General features: G+C 39.7%; 1 protein-coding gene across 1 annotated transcript in view; it reads left to right on the top strand.

Annotated features, from left to right (window-relative positions):
* LOC149297901 (E3 ubiquitin-protein ligase SH3RF2-like) overlaps positions 1-22,041 on the top strand; it is a 65,463-nt gene that overhangs the window by 34,311 nt on the left and 9,111 nt on the right. Inside the window, exons 2-5 of the mRNA XM_089488082.1 lie at positions 2,939-3,184; positions 10,513-10,608; positions 11,161-11,472; positions 21,659-21,756. Coding sequence (XP_089344208.1) covers positions 2,939-3,184; positions 10,513-10,608; positions 11,161-11,472; positions 21,659-21,756 — 752 coding nt within the window. The remainder of the gene's footprint in view (positions 1-2,938; positions 3,185-10,512; positions 10,609-11,160; positions 11,473-21,658; positions 21,757-22,041) is intronic.

Genomic DNA, 22,041 nt, shown 5'->3' on the forward strand with positions numbered 1-22,041 from the left:
CGTGCACATCGGAATAAAAATACTTCAGTTTACTTCCTTTATGGCAACTGTTGACGACCTTACATTGAAATGAAATCTAATAGGCAGAATATTTTCTCGGATTCTGCTAAGCAGACGCTTATATAGTTTGATTTAATAATTAGTGCTTAGGCTTAAGTTTGGTCATGTTCTGAAATACTACCTTTGTCTCTCTCTCTATTGGTGTGGGCTTAGTTCTGGGGTCTCTATTCTCCTCCCTCTACACCTCCTATCTTCCAGTACCACATCTATATCAACAATGTTCTCTTACACATTTAGCTGTCTCTCCTGGCCTCTTGCCTTTTCTTGTAACACATAATTAACGTTCTGAAACCGCATCCTGGATGTTAACCAACTAACTGATGCTTGAATTCCTTACCAGACTCTCCCCCTACTTATCACAACTTTAATGCTCATAAAAAAGCACGTTCAGAGAATCCTACAATACTGAAAAAGATCTGTTCTCCCTACTTTTGAAATCTCCACACCACTGGCTACTCCACATGACCATCATCAAAATCAAATCCCCCTTGGCCATACAGTCCTTCACCTTTTGTTTCCTTCCTCCTCAAACTCTTACTATATAATAATAAGCTCACAAAAGCAGGGTGCTTACATCTTAACATTTTAGTCATTGTCAATTTTGCATATTGTCAATGTTATTGTTCATTTTCACTCTCCCTATTGTAATAGTGCTTCCAAATCTGTTACTGCTCTACAAAAGAAATGTTATTGAAATATTATCCGGTGTAGGTTTCACCACTAAGTAAAAGTGAATTAAAATAATTCCTAACATTTAAACCAAATATTTGAACCCAACCACGACTAGGCTAAAGTGTCAAGAGAGGGGACAGGGTGTAAGTGACCTGCATAGTGTTTAAAAATGCAATTTACCTCACCAATAAGCCAAGACGTTGGTGCCCACCTCCCTCAAAAAAAGACAACTGAAATATATCAAATTACATGACAAAATAATTTTCCATATATTGGTGTTTTTAAACATTTTGTAGCATTCACAAACATATGTTTAACTTTTTCAGTAACAGAACATTGCATTTTGATGCGCGGGAAAGCTGCTTCTACTTCTAATTTGTAATTTACAGCTAAAATGACCCCTAACCAAAACTTTAAAAATATATTTTCGCCAGCTAATTACCAAAATGATTAGCATTTTATTACACGGTAGCTTGAGTGTAGAACCCTGACATTGGAAATGTAAATCATTCATATCTCTAGTTGCTAGTCATGGTCTCCATGGCAACACACTATAACGCTCATTTCATATTTTCTTGGAAAATGTTTCAAATGGCAGGCAAGTTTGTTGTATATAAATGTGTTTTTTTTTTATTGTTTACTTTTTTTAATTATATTATGAGGTTGTTTCAAATGTACCAGCACAAGGATAGCTTGATGATGGGATGCGACGCATTGTTTTGAGATTTGATTTCCTCAAAGTCTATTAGCTCATCATTTTCTCTGCTCAGCTATTCAGACCATCGTCATAGCAACCAGAACTTGACATAATACTCATATAATCACTTTTAAATGCGTAAAGTGTGTGTGTGTGGGGGGGGGGAACTAGGAGTGAAAATTAGTTTAACACCAAGATATTTTTTTCTGAAGGATTAAAATAAGCTAAACATTTAAATGATAGACTTGGAGGTCCACCTGTCTATTCAAGGTCAAGGCTACTGGTGGACTGCCACCTGTTGTACTATAACTTCCACACCCTCACTCAATCTCAACCCTCGTTATGGCCAGAAATGGAGCAAATGTATTATTATATTAACATTTGTAAAGGCTTCTGTCTCCCACCTACGTCTTGCGTGACTCACCTTAACTATTAAGTACTTGGGAAAGCCACAATGTCCATCCCCATCTGATTCCCCAAATCTTAGTACATACTACATACCATTGTCCAATATTGGCTTTGGTTCGATGTTCTTCATACTGTACCATACTGAATAAAAAGGAGTTTTGTTCATACCTACCATTTTACTTATATCATTTGCCACTTACTTGGAGTTATTTTAAAGTCGCTAAAATCCATAGTATGATTTAGCTAATACATTTATTTCCAGTTTGTTTCATCTTCTATTCTTTACGAGCGAAGCTAAAACTAACCCCATTTTATTCACTATAATCCCCCTATTTATCACACATGGCTTTTTCAAAATCTCTGTACAGCAGCTAATCCCTGTCTGGTTTAAGCTTGACAGGCTTCACATAAAATCTAGAGCTACTTGTAACATAGCAAGGAGCCAGAATGGCTGAGTTCATTTTTCATAGGCACACATAAGAGAGAGAGTGGGCTGTCACAGTAACTGAGCCACTCAGGTACGTTTAAAAAAAGATTGAAAACCTCTTCTAAAAGGCTCTTTCTTAAATGTGCAATGACATTGTGGTGACCTTGTTGATAGGTTTACACTACATTATAGCATTTTCACTGTGGGTAAATCGGTGGATCTTAAATTGGCTTTATTCAGCTGAACATTCATAATGGTGGTCTCAGAGTTCACAGATGGTGTGCCTTGGAAGTACCATTACTGGAACATTCATCAGCAAAACATAAGAATGTACAACATGTCAGGCACTTTTGGCTAATCGAATCTACCAAGACCCCATATCTTCCTTAATCCTTGTGATCAGGATAGCCTTATGACTACTTCATTCATAAAAAAACACAAACAATAATACATTGTTTTAATTGTAGTTTACAGTGTTTCTTTGTTCATTATAACAGAAAATAAGGTCAGCGGTCCCTTCAGAGTATATAACTGTATAGTTCAGTTCATGAGAACAATAAGAAAGTGGCGAAAAGCTAGTCCTACATGAAAAGATTTCAGGTACATAAAACTTAAGCTTTGAAATGAATGGTACTCTTATAGCCTCTTATATTTTGTTTCTCTCTTTGTCATAGATACCAAGTGTAAAAACAATGTCAACCCACAGAGGTCGTTTACCCAGTGATCTGTCCTTCCACAAAGGAGACATCATTGTGTTGCGTAGGCAGCTTGAAGAAAACTGGCATCATGGAGAAGTCAAAGGAGATATGAAGGTCTTGCGTAAGATGGAGCACACCCCTGCACTTTGTAAAGCCCTCTACAACTTTGAACTAAAAGAAAACGATTGGGGGAAAAACAAAGACTGCTTGAAATTTGTAAAGGTGTTGTAATATTTTTTCATTAACAAAAATTTAAGTGTCTTAAGGTCATATTCAATTGAGTGTGAATATACTTATTGATAGGTACTCATTTCATCTGAAAAGGGTAATATTGACTCCAATTAATATTTTAGAATTTTGGCAAACAAAATGAATTCTTCAAACTAGAATAGTGTTCTTAGCCTTTCACCAAGTGGGCATATCTAGTAACCAGTTGTTTTGACTGTACTTAAATACCCCCTGAACCTTTCACAAGTGCCCCAAAAGATACACATTTTGGTGAATCTGGTAAAATGTTATAGACCACATGGGACTGAGACCCAACAGAAGATACTCATGGAGTTTCCAATCAGCATGGTCCCCTCACTGATGTATTTTCCTGCGTGTGCGTATGTGTGTATGAATATGGTTTTGTCATAATCTGAATTGTAGTCATTTTTATTATTGTTATAATTGTGAAGCTCTGTGATATATACATGTGTATATCATGGCCCATTAAGGACACTATGGCTGAGTAGATAACCTAAAAAATAACAAATTATTTTATAACTAAACATGCAATGAGAAACAATTCAGCCTTTTCCCACATTATACAGGTTTTTAACATAACTATATGAATTTAAGTGTATTCTGATTTCAATTTGCATTTTTTTAATTAGTGAATTTAATAGTGGATAGAAAGAGCAGTAAAAATATCTACAAGATTAGTTACCTAATGGGCACACAATGACACATCAGCATTTTGATATCAATCTGTCATAGCTCAGCTGAATTAGTGTGTGCATTAAACAGTTTTTTATTGTGCAAGCAGATTTAACTTTGGACATGCAAGATTCTTCATATCTACTCATACTGGTATAACAGCCAAGTGATAGGTACTTTAATTGAATGTGTCAGAAACCAGATAGTAAATGATGAAACCTTTTTCAGTTCCAGAAGGAGCAATTAATGTATACATTCCTGTGCACCCCAAATGGCTTTCTTTTTTGTTCCCCATCTCAAACTAATCCTCTATCCCACATCTCCCTTACACTCAATGGGGCAAAATATCTAGTGGCACAGCATAAGGCATGTGCAGCACTCCTGGCCCTGCAATCCCCTAGGTGCCAGGTAAGGGTGACAGCATCGGAAACTTCCCTGGAAATAGTAGGCGGTAGTTCCATAGTGGCGGCTGGGTAAACCTTGATCCTAAAGATTGGTAATAAAAGCAGGGTTCCCAAATAAATTCCCTCTCAGTAACCACCACCACCGAGTGTTGCCCACCACAAGCTTAATGTACCCTCAAAAGAGCGACATGGTGGGACAAAGGGTGCCCGTAGCGACGCAGTTCCAATTATTGGCAGGCATCACCGCCATTCCTAGCTGCCATACAGTTCCATTAATCTGTGTCTAGGTCCCCATCAGGCGCATCGAGCATTTCCAGGCTTGTAGAGCCTCCATAGCTGGCTAGTTCATGGGAGTCTGGTTAGGGCAGACCAGACAGGGTTTCATGTTCACCTTATGTCACAGGGTGACAGACATAAGAAGGGACTGGGCAGGCAGGTAAGGAGTCTTCCCAGAAATCCACCAGTGCCCCCTCCCAAACTCAAACATACACCCATGTGTCCTCAGCCTCAGGGGGTTACCGTGACAGGGACAATATAGGAGCTAATGAGGAATGACAAGGATGATGGGACATGACAGGGGCTGGGGAGACATGGCAGGGGTTGGCGAGGACATGGCATGGGCATGAGGGCATGTTAAGTGTTGATAGAGACATGGTAGGGGCTCAAAGACAATTTAAGGGCTGGTGGGACAAAACAGAGGCTGTTGGGGGCAATAAAGGCACTGGTAGGGACATGGCAGTGGCAGGGACTTGTGGGAGCAATATAGGGGCTGATGAGGACAATACAGAGGTTACTGTAATGTCGCACATATACACTCACTGGCCACTTTATTAGATACATCTTGCTAGCACTGGGTTGGACCCCCTTTTGCCTTCATTCTTTGTGGCATACTTTTTTACAAGGTGCTTAGAACATTTCTCAGAGATTTTGGTCCATATGGACATGATGGCATCACACAGTTGCTGCAGATTTGTCAGCTGCACTTCCATGATGCGAATCTCCAGTTTCACCATATCCCAAAGGTGCTCTATTGGATTGAGATCTGGTGACTGTGGAGGCTATTGGAGTACAGTGAACTCGTTGTCATGTTCAAGAAACCAGTTTGAGATGATGTGAGCTTTGTGACATGGTGCATTATCCTGCTGGAAGTAGCCACCAAAACATGGGTACACTGTGGTCATAAAGGAATGGACATGGTCAGCAACAGTACTCAGGGAGGCTTTTGTGTTTAAACTTTAAACAATGCTTAATTGGTGCTAAAGGGCCCAACATGTGCCAAGAACATGTCCCCCACACCATTACACCACCAGCAGCCTGAAACATTGATGCAAGGCAGGATGGATCCATGCTTTTATGTTGTTTACGTCAAAGTCTGACCCTGCCATCTGAATATTGCAGATGGAATCAAGACTCATCAGACCAGGTAACATTCTTCCAGTCTTCTATTGTCCAATTTAGGTGAGCCTGTGTGAATTGTAGCCTCAGTTTCCTGCTCTTAGCTGACAGGAGTGGCACCTGGTGTGGTTTTCAGCTGCTATAGCTCATCTGCTTCAAGGTTTGACGTATTGTGCGTTTAGAGATGGTATTCTGCATACCTTGGTTATAACGACTGGTTATTTGAGTTACTGTTGCCTTTCTATAATCTCAAAACAGTCTGCGCATTCTCCTCTGACATCAACAAGGCATTTTTGTCTACACAACTGGCGCTCACTGGATATTTTCTCTTTCGTGGGCCATTCTCTGTAAACTCTAGAGATGGTTGTGTGTGAAAATCCCAGTAGATCAGCAGTTTCTGAAATACTCAGACCAGCCCATCTAGCACCAACAACCATGCCATGTTCAAAGTCACTTAAATCCCCTTTCTTCCCCATTCTGATGCTCGGTTTGAATGTCACATCTACATGCCTAAATGTATTGAGTTGCTGCCATGTGATTGAACAATTAGCTATTTGTGTTAACAAGCAATTGAACAGGTGTACCTAATAAAGTGGCTAGTGGGTGTATATCTTTTCCTGCATATTATAAAGTATTGGGTTTGGTCATTAATTTACTTGCAAGGACTTGGCTGTTGATAGTATTGTGTGGGTCATATGTATAGCATATAGAATTATTATTTCGTTGTTAAAGATAACCGTGTTTGTTCAGTGGCATAGCCATTTTTGGACAGAAACTAGATTAGATGTGAATTTAGGATAACTTTACGATTTCCTAAATTGATTAATAGCTCACTGTCATAACAGGGAAAATGTTCTGTTTTGGTGTCTAGTATTACATGTTTTCTTTTTGAATGCTTGTGTGGGATTCTAATTCTCTTCCTTGATTAAAACATTAACTTGGCAGTCTCACTCTGCCTTCCATCCCCAACACATTCTTCTCATATGGACCTGTATGAAATGTATCGCCACCTTAGATTGCAGTGGCCTATACCTTATTAGCCTGTATTTTTTTAAGACAGTGACCCTTTCACTGGTATCAATGTGTAAAGTCTGCAGTTTATGGCCTACTAAAGAAGGCACACCACACCCAGGCACCCCTGTAACGCTGGTTCATGTAACACAACCCTAGGTGACTCTGCATTAAAAGCATGGCAGCTTGCACAGATAGGGCTGTATGCAAGCCAAGTGTGTGAGTGAGTGTGTGGTATTAAGAGTATGTAGGGGTGAGTTATCATATGTTATTAGAGTGTGGATGTGTGTTGGCGTACAGTGTTGGAGTGTGCGCGTGTTAGAGTTTGGCGTTAGAGAGTGTTAGCATAAGGTGTTCATGTGAGCATGTGTATGTGTGTTATACACAGTTTTATATATTAAATAATCATATGAATCGTGTTTACCGAATGAAATAAGTAATAAATATGTATTAAAACAAGCAATACATATTTGTTAAAAATCCACCTTATGTTATCCATGAGGAAATTTCCTGCAATCCTCGTGGTCATTCCTCCCTATTAGGTTATCTATTCTATACCCTATTGTTAAATTGGTGATTGCTTTTAAAAATCTCTAGACTTGCATCAAACCATTGTTTTCCTCAAAACTTTAGCTGCATCAAATCTATCTCTACTCTCAGTACAATTCTCCACTTCTTGACCATTGTAAATATAGCTATTACATTAAGTTATAATTGTTGTTGTTTTGAGAAAAACATACGGTAGGATTTCAGAAAAGTATGAACATCCTGTCCACTGAGAGGACATGCTCTATAACGTCAGATAATTAGTACTTTTCACAATGTTTCCTTTAGACTTTGGAATTTTGCTTAACAAAACATTTCATTCAGAATTCTACACTACAAATATTTTGTAAGCATTAATCAAATGACTTTTGGGAGAAAGACCAACTAATTCTTTTATTATTCAGTAGAGCTTGGATCAGGATTTGTATGAAGCGTCTCATAGAAATAATATAAGAACATTTTAGTCTAAAATAGTTTTTTTTTACAGAGCAATAATTTTGTGAGATAAAAGGCTGGTATGCATCATCCACCAAATTATAGGTAGGGACCCTTCACTTTCGAACTACACTATTTTCATATAAAACGTGACTTGAGTGATCCATTTTTCAAATACTCATTTATTCTATGAAATGTTTACACAAACATATGTCATTTAATTCACAATTTGCAGGGCGATATTTTACACATTCATCTAAGTTTGCAGAAATCACTTTGTTGCGATAATATGCTAGCCTTAACATAAAGTTTAAAGTGCATTTTTACCAGGTAGTTGAAACTAGTTTTGTGTTGAGTAATGTTTGAAGTAGACGGGTGAATTAAATACTGTGGTCTCCAATTTAAGTGGAGATCACAAACGTGGATTATTCATTTTTAATGGAAATATGTCATCAGGATACAGTATTATAATGGCTGACTGATATAAGATATAATTATTTTGTGAGCCTAAAGCAACAATATATTATATATATATACTGGTCATCGGGCCAAGGTTCTACATTATCACCTTAAAGCATTCTCTTTGTTACATTGTTATACAAAGACCACTGGCTCTAGGGGGCCTGGTGCGACCCTCTTCCTGTCTGCCTGTACAGTTCAAAATAGTTTAGAAAGGGACTGCACCGTTCAAGTTCAGAAGGGCCCTTTCTAAACTATTTTGACCCGACACGGGGAGACAGGAACGTATCAGGGTCATGTGACATCACATGACCCCACAGTAAAACCGAGGGGGATGTATGTATGTATATATATATATATATATATATATATATATATATATATATATATATATATATGTGTGTGTGTGTGTGCTTGTCTGTTTGATCATGGATATGTACTTGTGTGTGAGCATGCATGTGCACTTGTGTGTGTGTTTGAGCATGAATGTGCATTTGTGGATGCGTGTGATCATGGATGTGGACTTGTGTGTGTGTGAGAATGTGGAAGTGGACTTATATGTGTGTTTGAGCATGCATGTGGACTTGTTTGTGTGTTTGAGCATGGATGTGCATTTGTGGATGTGTGTGATCGTGGATGTGGGCTTGTGTGTGTGTGCCCATGGATGTGTACTTGTGTGTGTGTGAGAGAGCAGGAATGTGTAATTGTGTGTTTGTATGAGCGTGGATGTATAATTTTGTAAGTGGAGTGAGATTGAGTGTGTGTTAGTGAGTATGAGTAAGTTTGTGTAATTTGTGTAAGTGTGTTTACATATGTTTTATTAGAAAGGGACAAGGGGCAAAGAAGGCACAGACCAATTTTGTGGGGGCAATGATGACACAGACCAGCTGTTGAAGTTGAGGGGCCCGGGGTAATTTTTCGCACCAGGGCTCGCGGTTTCTAGTTACTCCCGTGAAGAAGACACTTTCAGAATAATGATATCTGTGTAATACCTGTGGTTCTGAATACTATTAACAAAATTACTTACCTCTATAGCATAAATAAGATATGCATTATTACAAATTTGGTGTAAAAATATTATTCTTTATCTAATTATTTTACAGTTGCTGGTGTTAAATCAGTTTGAATTTTATGACCTCGATGTTATTACACAAGGAATAATTTTAACAATTTTCCACTGGAATTTGTTACACAAATGGAATCTAATAATAACACTGGGGATAATTGGCTCAGTGGGTGGGGAAATGTATTTTCTTTTTTAATTATAGGTAGACTGCTTAAAAAATATAGTTTGTGAGAAGTCTAACTGGTTATTTTTATGTTTTATCATTAAAAGGCATCACTGCAAGCAGGGGTGGCCCTAGACCAAGTGGCACCCCAGGCAAGGGTATTTACTTGTGCCCCCTTATGCTTTTAACAGATTACACTGACACATAGCCTAACACTGTATGCTGACAACTCCCCTGCACACATTCAAACACTGTACATTGACAAACCACACAGTCTACCACTGTAGACTAACACACACTGAGCCTAACACTGTACACTGACACCGCACACACATTCACTCTAACAATATATACTGACACCCAACACAGTCAAAGCTGTATGCTGACACCGCCATACACATTCATTCTAACACTGTACATTGACAAACCACACAGTCTACCACTGTAGACTAACACACACTGAGCCTAATACTGTACACTGACACCGCAAACACATTCACTCTAACAATATATACTGACATCCCACACAGTCTAACACTGTACACTAATATAAACACCTAATCTAACAATGTATGCAGACACACACATTCACTCTAACATTGTACACTGACATTCACACACACCAACTGATTCTATCTGTACACTTTCACAATGCCCTTATTGTAATCATGTACATTAACCCCCACACACATTTATTCTAACACCGTACACCAACACCTCCACAGACACTCATTCTAACACTGTACACTGACACCCCACACAGTCTAACACTGTACACTAACACACACTCGTTTTAAAACCTTACACAGATACTTGACACAGTCTAACTTTGTACACTGACATCCACATACACCTACTGATTCTAACTTTGTGTGCACACACACACACACACGTTGTAATCCTGTACACTCACCTCCACACACTCATTCTAACATTGTACAATGTCACCTCCCACACAAGCATATATCTCAGTACACACCTGGGCGCTAAGGTGCCCCCCTCATTCAAGTGCCCCAGGTGCCTGCCTAAGCTACCTGGTTCTAAGATCGCAGGAGAATCTTGTAAAGTTCTGAATTACATTGAGTATTTCAGTAAATCAGTTAGTTCTAATTTACAGCATTATCAACTGATATTACCTTGTGTCTTATAGGATGATGTTATCAGTGTTATCCGGAGAGTGGATGATAATTGGGCAGAAGGCAAAATCGGGGATCAAGTGGGCCTTTTTCCTCTCCTGTTTGTAGAGGTATGTAGAACAGAACTAGGACATGGCCTAAAATGTGTCAAGCAATGTCACTTGAAAGAAAACGCTTTATCTTAATCTGCCTTATTCTATTTTCAATCTTCAATCCTTAATCTGGTATCTTCTTTCTTTGTCTGCATCTCTGTAGACATAACCTGGCAACTCCTGCCAAAATGGCAGCACTGCAGTGATATCCTCCTCAATACTCCAATCGGGAACGAGGAAATCATCGAAACAGCCAACTGAGGGCAGTATGACGGCACTTGCACTGACATCCTCTCCCGATCCTCCAATCGGGAGAGAGGACGTCACTGCACGTGCCATCATTTTGCCCTCAGTTGGTGACGATGCTTTTACAACTCCTGGAATTGCCCTGTCTCCCAGTTATTATGCGTATATAGACATGTTATTAAATAGGTAATATCTTCAATTGACTGGACCACTTGGTCACAAAATAGACAATAAATGATGTAACCTTTCATTTACAGTAAAGTAAAATAGCTTGTGCTTGGTCAACTTGACACAATTATTATTATTATTTTTATTTTTTTGCAGCTGAACCATACTGCAAAACAGCTTTTGGAATCGAACAAACCTAAAGGAAACAATTTGAGAACTCCCACCCAATTAAAGAAATCTTCATCAAAGGCTAAAAACTCAGAATCTGCCACCATTCGCAGAATGCCAGAGGCAAGGCGAAAAAGCCCAAGACAATACTTGATTACAAGTGCATTAAATACATTTAACAAGATGGTTCGTTCTCCTGTAGATCGGCAGACTCCAGAAATCAGCACCCCGATACTCATTAGTTCCAGTAATCCTACAGTCATTGAGAAAGCTGAGCCTTTATCCAGTTCACCAGTCAAGGTACAGCAATCAGTTTTACAGTATTGAATGATTTGGTCCATACCTTTAATAGTTTGAATTAAACAGGATTAGCAGACCAGTATATGGAAAATTTTTAATTATGAAACCCATACCCAGTCTTTTAGTACCTAAACTCAGGATAAACAGGATTCCTTACTAGACTACTCTTAACACATTCATGATATTATAACCCCGTAATTTACAGAGGTCTGTTTTTCCCATTAATTCCTTTAATTTGAATACCCCCTCTCTTTGCAATCTATAATAGGTCAATAACTATGGTAGTCATCTGTTTGAACAAGCACAGGCACTACCAAAGTCATTCAGGACTGTAAAAGACTCTTATCCTACATGCTAAACATGACCCCACACGATATAGACTGTATACATCCCATACACATTATAAATTCTTCCATCTAAAAGGCATACTGCTCTGTATATCTTAATAATATATGAAGTGGAAATCCCTTATGATAGGCCATATATCTGACATGTTTTCTTAAAAATGCAATACAAATATACAATGTATATGTTTGTCATACAAACAAGAAATGTTCCTTTTTCCGGTTATTATGAGTTCTGAAAATGTTGCTCATCATCTTTCACATTTTGCATTTTTATATTATATGTATATGATTTCTTGTTAGTTCTTTCTTTTTTTTATATATAAAATACATAAGTTATAATTTACTGATAGAATTAACCGTGGGAGTATAAGTTTGAAAGAATAATTATGTCAAAACAATATTTTAATACTCTCCAAAGTTCTACATAACTTTTGTAATTTTAAGATAAAAAAAAAATAGTTTTGACAGAAAGAGAGTAACTTCAGTGTTTTTAGTTCTTTGCTAATATACGATTGTACCTCTAATGGAAGTAGGCATATCACCAGACCACAAAAACTCATTATTATTTAAGAATTTAAAAACTATTTAAAACAGTTTATTATTTCATTTAAAGTAACTTATTGGAACTCTTCCAAGTGAAACATTTAAATTTTCCTCTCATAATTCTATTTCTTTAGGTATTGTGCACATACAATAGGCTACCACAGCAATTCCCTGATTATTATGATTGTATTAAATCAGTTCTAAAACATTTTAAAAATAAGCACCCGACCGAGACGTTGAGGTCAGATGCATTCTAGGAAATATTATGCTCTGAATACTAAATAAAAGTTAGAAACCCCAAAATGTGTTATGAGAAGCAATGCAAAAATATTAGCAACAAAAAGAACAAATAATAAGCCCACTTTAGTCTTGGGTAAATAAGCCACCCACCATTACGAATTGCCAAAGAGAGACACTTGAGGAGTTGTGGAGTGGCTAGTGGTAGGCCTTGACAGAAACTTTTGTGCAACATTGCGGCCTATGGGTAGCTACGTAAAAAGCCAATGAGCATATTGTTTAACCACTAAATCCCTGTAGAATCTACCATTATGTTGATAACAGTTTTTTCACCATGGGTGGTATTTCCCTGTCGGTACATGGAACATCAGACTGTCAAGTCTGTGCTGATGGTTGAAGTATATCACTACTTGGAAACAGAGGTTCATGTATACTGTCAATTGTGTCAGTGTGCAGACACACTGAGAAAAGTAAAACAGTCCACCATGGGGTCTGTTGTGCTACCTTAGAAAAAATATGACTGTATTAAGAGACTGTTCCTGAACATAAAGATTTTATATTCTTTCTGTATTTTGAAATATATTCCTATTAACTACCTAAAAGGATGAACAACCACGTGGTAAAAATTGTCTTTAAGTGGCAAAAAAGCTCTGTCTAATTTCCAGTACATTTATGTTTCGCAACATCAGGGTCAGACTATTAAGTAAGATTGGGAATATATTTGTCCCAACCCGTATTTAGTCATGGCAGTTTTTCTACCGCTACAGCTGAAAAGGCAGTCAAGACTGAAAACAGTCTAAACCATGAAGGTTGTTTACAAAGAGATTTTTGATATGTACGAATTATCATCCTGTCCACTGGGTTTGCGGAATAGCAGGCTTTATACTCTACCTTCAAATAAAATGCAGTTTAATATGACATTCATTAATGTATGGAACCCTTTAAAACCCTATTCAGCATTCACGAAATTAGGTATTCCGTCATCATGAACATAAGGCATAGCTAAAGACTTTGAGATTTTACATCAGGTTTAAAAATGGGCAGTCAAATTCGCTATCTTACAAGAGAAAAGTGTGTCTGATTACTTAATTGTTTTATGTTTTAGGGATAGAAAATAAAAACTAAGTGGTAGTCCTCACAATAGACACCTATCTCTTGATAGACCTCAAAAATGCATCTTGCTGGGTTTGGAGAAATGCTAGGATGAATTATGAGATGTTGCATCCATGAAAGGGTTACAACTGGAACCCACTGTCTGGTCTATTGGCTAGCTTCCTGCTCCTGATTTTAGCTAATAGGTGTTGCCTGAAACCTCTGTTACGGCTGCAGGACTTCTAATTTCACGCTAACGGGTTTCAAGGGAGGGGGTGAACAGCTCAGTGCTTCTATCTACCCTAAACAGCTTTGAGATGAAATATAACATAGCATACTACAGACAGTCTGATGCTTTTAAAATGAATAATGCACATACAATTATGACACAGATTAAACACTTTCACATTTTCAATTTTTTGGTAAGCAGCCACAAAGAATAGTCTTGTTAACTGTCCCTCCTTTGCTATAACATTTCTTTCTAGGCTGGGTTTTACAGTCCATGTCTGTTGCTCACGAAACTAAACTTATGGACGTTAATAAAGGCTAATCAATTTTGACCCCAATTAAGGGTGATTTTAATAAATCACATAGTCTATTAACAAGCTTTACAAGACATTCAATGGCCATTAACTAATCCTAGTAATTGCTAATGGGTTTAAACCATTTAGAATCCTCCAATAGACTCTGGAGTACAGTATTTGAGTTATATTATCACATGAACAAATTGTATGTTTGCACTTGTTGAACAACTCACATGATTCTTTTTCTTGCTAATATAAAGTAGGATAAAGAAGAAAGAACATTTATTTTTATCTGATAACAGTGATAAAATAATTAGTCAGAGTTCCCCTTTATGTCCAATATTGCAGACATCACTGGTGGGAAGAGCACCTTTCTACTACTTCTGGTCCAGCCTTTATTTTTTGTATAATTTCTAATTTGTTTGAGCATGTATCTCCTTTCTATGAAATGTACTTGGATTCACATCGGGTCCCAAACCCTCTTCAATATATCCTGAACATTTGTTTTGGGCAGTGAGAGATGTATAGCCCTCACCATCAATTATTGTGCTCTTGTGCCCTCTGATGTTCCTTATTATTATTATTTATTGTTTTATATAGCGCCATCAAATTCTGTAGCGCTGTACAATGGGTAGACAGGACCTAACAAGTAGTATGAAACATAACAAATTGACTTACAGCAACAACAGGTGAGGAGGGCCCGGCTCAAACTTCTTATAGGTTCGCACAAAGGTGGACAAATGGCTCCCCTAGCAGCTATATAATGACCTGGCTGGTTTCTCCCATTCTATGTGGTTTGAGTTTCAAAGCCTGTTAAGTAGTAAAGTTATCTTAAGTATTTAGAGAATCCAAGCAATGAGTTAGATGAGCAACAAATGGGGTCAAAATAACACTTCTGTTGCACATAGACTGGATGACCTCACCATCTTCTCAATGTAAAAAAAAAAATAACTTAAAATTACTTCATTTGAGGGAAACAGGAAGGAAAATAGGAATAAAGAGGGCAGACACTTTTCAATGTGTGCAGAGCTTTTGAGTATTTTGTATCCAACCCATTAATTGTGTGTCTAATATTGCTTTGATTCTGTTTGTTTGTTACTACAAACTGTTAACGCGGCAATCTAAAAAAACAGAATTTAATGGTCGCCTGAAACATACGCTTACTGTTAAAAGTAAAGCAGTTTGCTGCACATTAAAGGGGTTAGGCCGTTTTGACAGATATGGCTGTGGGTTGGATTACCGTTCATCCAAAGACAAGGAGAATTGTAGGACGTGGTTAAATTATCCCACGCTGATTATAAGACACGTCATTAGGTTGTGGGATGTTAGCTAACATGTTCTGTCTGGGGGCAGACAGAAAAAGTAATCTGTGTTTTTGAAACACATGTTTAAGGAAAGATATACTTGATACATCATGATTTAATAATTAATCATATTGCTAAATCAATAATTTTAGAGCTTACATTTTCTTACAATATTGTTATAATTTTCTTTTTATATTCTAAATACTAAACTATTTTTTCACAAAATTAGTATGCTAGTATCAGACCTAAGGAAGATTTAGTATTGAAAATATACATATATTTGCATGTAAATAGTTTATAATTTATTTATTTCCTTCTCATGTAACTAGCACCTGTTATTTTTTATTAAAAAACTAAATAACAATTTAAAAGTAATACCACTATGTGCAAATAAAGCCACCTGAACAAATTAAATGGATATTCTCTGGATTTGCAGTATACCAAATGATTTCTCTCTACATACCTCAAACTGTCCCTTTACTGCCCTTTACCTGATGTACAGTTTGTAGACATTGCATCTGTGGTCATAGACCCCCTGCTGCTCCCAAAATTTGCCATATGCAGTACAACTTGTTTTCATTGATAGTAAAAAAAATAAAGTTAGTTAAATTAGTCTCCGCTTTTGTGATAAAAAAATATTTAGGCTATAGCAACACAAACAAGGTAGAAAGACAGAAACGGGTATACATTTCCCAGCACATATTTTATATAATTTGAAATTATTCTAGCCTTGGTGCCCGAATAATTATAATTTTAATAAAGACAGGAGGCGAGTATTTTGCATATCTTCCTTTACTCTCACCAACAGCAGCAAAGAAAGAGTTAATAACACAAGTGAAAACAACCAATAGAAACGGTACACAGGTGGTATATAAACCCCTTAACTATCTTCCTCTTCCTCTTTCGTCCGCTGTGAACCGGAACTGAAGAACGCAGCAAACCGTCTAGCAATGTAAAACCGAACCCAACACCCGAACTGGAACCAAAGTCAAGAGCAAGGCGACAATGCACTCCCACTGGGAAACAGAACCGCTGACACGGAGATGGTATCAAGCTGAAACAAAGAGAGAGACATAACAGAACCAAATTCTTCACAAACATGGTAACACACAGTAGAACGAGTCATCACAAATTTGCAAACGCAACGGAGCAGACAAAACCCCCCAAAAAACAAATTCAAACCTGGCCTACTTACCCAGAGTGTACACCTAACCATTGGGAGGGTAGGGAGGGAAAATACTCGCCTCCTGTCTTTATTAAAATTATAATTATTCGGGCACCAAGGCTAGAATAATTTCAAATTTTAAGGCAAGACAGGAGGCTTCCTATTTTGCATTTTTAACGCCGGAAACCAACGCCATTGCCCCTGAAGAAACCGGGCGAAATAAAATGCCCGAAAGGTGGAGGCACGGGACCAATCTGCCGCTCGCAGAATATCCACTAAAGCTCCACCAGCCCGAAGGGCACAGGAGGCCGCAGCTCCCCTGACGGAAAGAGCACCGATGCTCTTGTAGGAGAAGAAAACAGCCTTGAAAGGTTTCACAAAGGAGAGGAGTTGAGATGTCAAGACCGGACGGATCGACGTCGTGCGTGACAGATAAGTCCTGACACACCTGGCGACACATATTTGGGTCGCCTAGAAAAAACAGCTAGGATATAGATGAGAACAACTCAGGGAAGAATAGAGACAGCATGAGCATCCAAAGCGCTAACATCCAAAACCCTGCAAAATGATGAGACAACAGAAGGGTAAGTTTCGCTGACAACTGTCGGAAGGAGAGCGAATCGTTGTCTGGCCATCCCGAAGGAAATCTAACACGACAGCTACTTCCCACAGAGAACCGTAGCGTGGCGCCGGAGGACGGGATAAACGAATACCACGCAAAAGGTGGCAGACTAAGGGAGCCAAGGGGATCCATGTGCCGTCCCAAACTCCAAGGAGCCCAGCCTCGCCAAGCTGTCCGGTATGACATACTGGTACCTGGAGCCTAAGATTTGCAGAGCAAGGACTGAGCCGCCTCCAATAGGCCCAAGACTGTTCGGGGTCCCCTGAAATCGTCCATGCCACCAGGAGGAGATGTCTTTCCAGGATGTGCGGATGAATCTGGACCTCCGGGCCCGTCAGGGGATAGTACAGAGATGGGATCTCCAGAGGATCCTGGGCAGATACCCGCAGCAGGGCTGGAAACCACGGCTGAGCATGCCACGGGGGGGGTCACCAGAACCAAAGACCCCCCGTCCCAACACAGGTGATGGATGACCCTCGAAATGACCGTCAGGCGATTCGTCCTGGATGCAAATAGGTCCAGGTGCAAGACCTGACTGAGAAGTCTCCAGTTGCTCACATCCCGCCAGTGTCTGGAGAACCCTTCCGCCAAGAGAACCTCGGCACCCGGGAGGTATCCTGCCTGCAGAGTATGCTGCACGCAAGGCAAAAGTCGAAAAACGTCCTTTGTTACCTCTGAGGTACTTGGACCGAGAACCCCCTAAGCGGTTGATATACCGAACCGCCGACATGTTGTCTAAGAAGCCTAAGAAGAGAAAGCGGCTTGGGACCAGGTCGGATTTGAGAGAATTGACTAGAAACCCTAGTTGGTGAAGGATCTGCACCACGAAAGCGGTCTGGACGAACAGGGTCTCCCGGCAGCTAGAGAAGAGCAGAATGCCTGGATAGACTATACACCTGATACCCCTGGACCTGAAGAGAGCCATAAACGGCTTCAGGAGCTTTGTAAGGCACCAAGGGGCTGAACTTAGGCCGAAGGGAAGGGCCTTGAACTGCCATACCTGCCTGCCCCAGCGAAACTGAAGAAATCGCCCGGAATCTGGGTGAATCGGGACGGAGAGAAAGCGTCCGAGAGGTCTAACCGTGTAAACCAATCGCCTTCCAACATAAGGTCTCAGAAGAGACGGATCCCTTCCATTTTGAAGTGGCGATAAACGAAAGTATTGAGAGCCCGTAGATTGATCACTGGGCAGAAGTCCCCGGTGCATTAGCGTACTAGGAAAAAGGAGCTGAGGAAACCGATTGATCCTTTTGCCCACTGGATAGCCCCCTTGTCACGTAAGGTGCGGAGTTCTGCTTCCATTAAGGCCTGATCTGTAATGCCCTCCGAGATGTGGGCGGTCAGCGTACCTGAAAGGGGGGAGAGCTGAAAAACTATCTGGAAAACCTGTACCGTTAGGGGGATCCAAGGGTCCGACGAAATCCACACCCAGTCGTGGAAAAAGATGATATATGGCCCGTAACCCAGGGAAGGGAAAGAAGGACAAGAAACATTCGGTTTTACCGAAAACGGAGCATCCCCTGGGAAATCCGGAAGCGCCTCTACTGTCTCCGCGTGGGTTGAGGGCCCTCTGTTGGAATGGAGTCCTGTAGGACATCTGGTGCTGAGGGAAGTACCGGGAGCCTTGGGATGAACGACTGGTGGCCCGGCGGTCGACCAGCCCTCCCAGAAAAACGAGGGCCAGTCTGAAAGACCTTCCTCATTGACAGTTTGGCCTTATTCCATGATGTCATCTAGGATACGTGGCGGTTTGATTCCTTGACAAATGTGTCTCCAAACAGTAAGCGGCTGCACCTAGGTCTTTAGGGCCCCATTCCGCCAACCTGGGATCCATGAGGAGTAGCCTTTGCGACGTACAGAAGAGATTGAAACTGTTGCATTTCCCAACAGGCATACCACACAAAGTGCCCAATCTCAGATAGTCTTGGGATAAAGGGGTGTCTCCTATAGAACTGCTCTGTCTGCCAGGGATAGGATTTGGGTGACTGCTCCCAAGTTCTGCTGGGGATCGTCTAGGTGGGGCTCATCCACCAAATACTCACGGACGAAGCGCGAGTCGAAATCTCTGGGCGAGACCAGATTTGCTGAAGCCTCTGATTCACTAGATGAATCCGCGTGCCATACGCCCACTATAGATAATGGGTCATGCAAAGGAGTGTCAGAGGGTTTTGGGCGTTTGGCAGGTACCTTACCCTTGCCGACTGAAACACTACTGCCCTTCCAAGGCCGTTTGGAGCCGGACGCCTCTCCTTCAGATTTCTCGGATTCTGACTCCGATGGTATTGCCTCTGGTCTGGAGGGAGCAGGAGGCTGCCCTTGGGGCAAATTGGCAGACGTTTTAGAGAAAAAGGATTCCACTGAGTTAAAAAACTTTGCCCCTAACCAGGCCATAAAGGCATCCTGGGATGGCACAGTATCCTGAGACATTATGTCTGTATAAGGTAGGTGATGAGAACAGAGGCGCAGCCCGTATATTGTGCACGGCCACAGGGACGCAGCCCGTATATTGTGCACGGCCACAGGGACGCAGCCCGTATATTGTGCACGGCCACAGGGACGCAGCCCTTATATTGTGCACGGCCACAGGGACGCAGCCCTTATATTGTGCACGGCCACAGGGACTCAGCCCTTATATTGTGCACGGCCACAGGGACTCAGCCTGTATATAATGTGCAAGGCCACAGGTACTCAGCCTGTATATAATGTGCAAGGCCACAGGTACTCAGCCTGTATATAATGTGCAAGACCACAGGGACACAGCCAGTATATAATGTGCAAGGCCACAGCCTGTATATAATGTGCAAGGCCACAGGGACACAGCCTGTATATAATGTGCAAGGCCACAGGGACACACAGCCTGTATATAATGTGCAAGGCCACAGGGACACAGCCTGTATATAATGTGCAAAAACCACATGGACTCAGCCTGTATATAAATGTGAAAAACCACATGGACTCAGCCTGTATATAAATGTGCAAAAACCACATGGACTCAGCCTGTATATAAATGTGCAAAAACCACATGGACTCAGCCTGACCAGAAAATTCCCAACAAATATTGAAAATAATGCAGGGCTCACCCTGTAACCACTCCAGTGAGGCACAGAGAACTCATAGAAAAAAGGGGTCCCGGATAGGGAAGAGAGACGGGAAAAATCCCCCCAAAATGCACAGATGCAAAGAAATAATGAATATAAATAATGAAAGACAAGTAAAAAATCTACATATACACATATATATATCAAAAATCTATACTGTATATAAATGTGCATACCCACCTAATTATCTAGAATTAGGTGAAAAAAGCAATATGTAATGAATAATAAATGGATATTATTCAATAAATCAGCAATAACTGTAGATAGGAAGCGGACTGACCTGCAACTTTGGTGAGCAGCAAAGAAAGAGGAAGAGGAAGATAGTTAAGGGGTTTATATACCACCTGTGTACCGTTTCTATTGGTTGTTTTCACTTGTGTTATTAACTCTTTCTTTGCTGCTGTTGGTGAGAGTAAAGGAAGATATGCAAAATAGGAAGACTCCTGTCTTGCCTTAAAATTACAAGTAAATGAAAAGGTATTTTAATTACTATGACTGGACCCAAGAAGGGGCATCAAGATGCTCAAGATGTGCAATATATTGTATGTCTGCCTTAGCACTCTGCCTCTTTCTGTAGTTTTACAGAGTTCTTTGTTGAGATCGTCAAAGGTCCTCAACTAGTTTGCAAAATGTCAGTTGGACATACTAGCCTCGACTTTTAGTGAATAGGTTCATTCATTCTTCTTCCTAACCCCTCATTTCCTAACACAATCAAAGAGACTTGCTTACTCTGGATGGACCTTTTACCTTCTGGCTTAAATCTTTATTTTCCCTGCTTATCAATCAAAGTAAGATCTGTAAATCAACTGAAAGGAGAACACACAGACAGTCTGGTTTGTTAGAGGATGAACAATGTTTCTAAGATATTGTTAGAACAAAATAAAAAATCTTGAAGAAACACAAGGGGGATGTATAAAACGATTTTACTGGATTCTTTCCAGCTAAAGAAACTCTTAACCATGAAACCGAATATTCCTTTTTCATTCTACTCCACATGAATTGTCTTCTATGTTGAACAACCAGCAGCCATGGTAAACAAATTGTACTGGTTCTATTACAAGGTGGTTTTCATTTATAAATGAAAGACAATGTACTAAAACCAATTCTATTTTCAAACACGATTGACATTATAGGAAGTCATTATCTGTTTGTGCCATAGTAATATTTGAGCATGATGTCACAAGTTTAAGATCATTAAGAAATCTATTAGTAATGTATATTTTTATAAATTTATTCTATGTCATTTCATCCTAGGTTAATGCTTCAATATACTACACCACATTTGGGGCACAAGGCACCGGATCATCCTTAGTTGCCGTTCCAAATTCACAGCAAACTATTTTGGCTAACATGTAAGTTTCCATCGGCCAATCCTATAGTAAAAGAAATCTAAAATAAAAACCATAAAGTCCCTTACTTTCAAAGTTTCTCTTTCTAAGCTAAATCTAAGGAACACAAAAGATATATTTCCAAGGTGATGGCTACTTTATAATGTGATATGTGGGTCTGATTTAATTTAAGGGTCTTTTTGATCATCGCATTAATACGAGGCAGATGGACTAATGAACTTCAAAGCTTACCCAGTAAACTCTGCTTTTCCAAGGAAAGGCTGAATGAACACTTTAAAAAAAAAAAAA

The sequence above is a fragment of the Sceloporus occidentalis genome, unplaced genomic scaffold (genome assembly GCF_023333645.1).
Source record: "Sceloporus occidentalis isolate IW3139 unplaced genomic scaffold, rSceOcc1.0.p SCAF_36, whole genome shotgun sequence".
NCBI classification, from domain to species: Eukaryota; Metazoa; Chordata; class Lepidosauria; order Squamata; family Phrynosomatidae; genus Sceloporus; species Sceloporus occidentalis.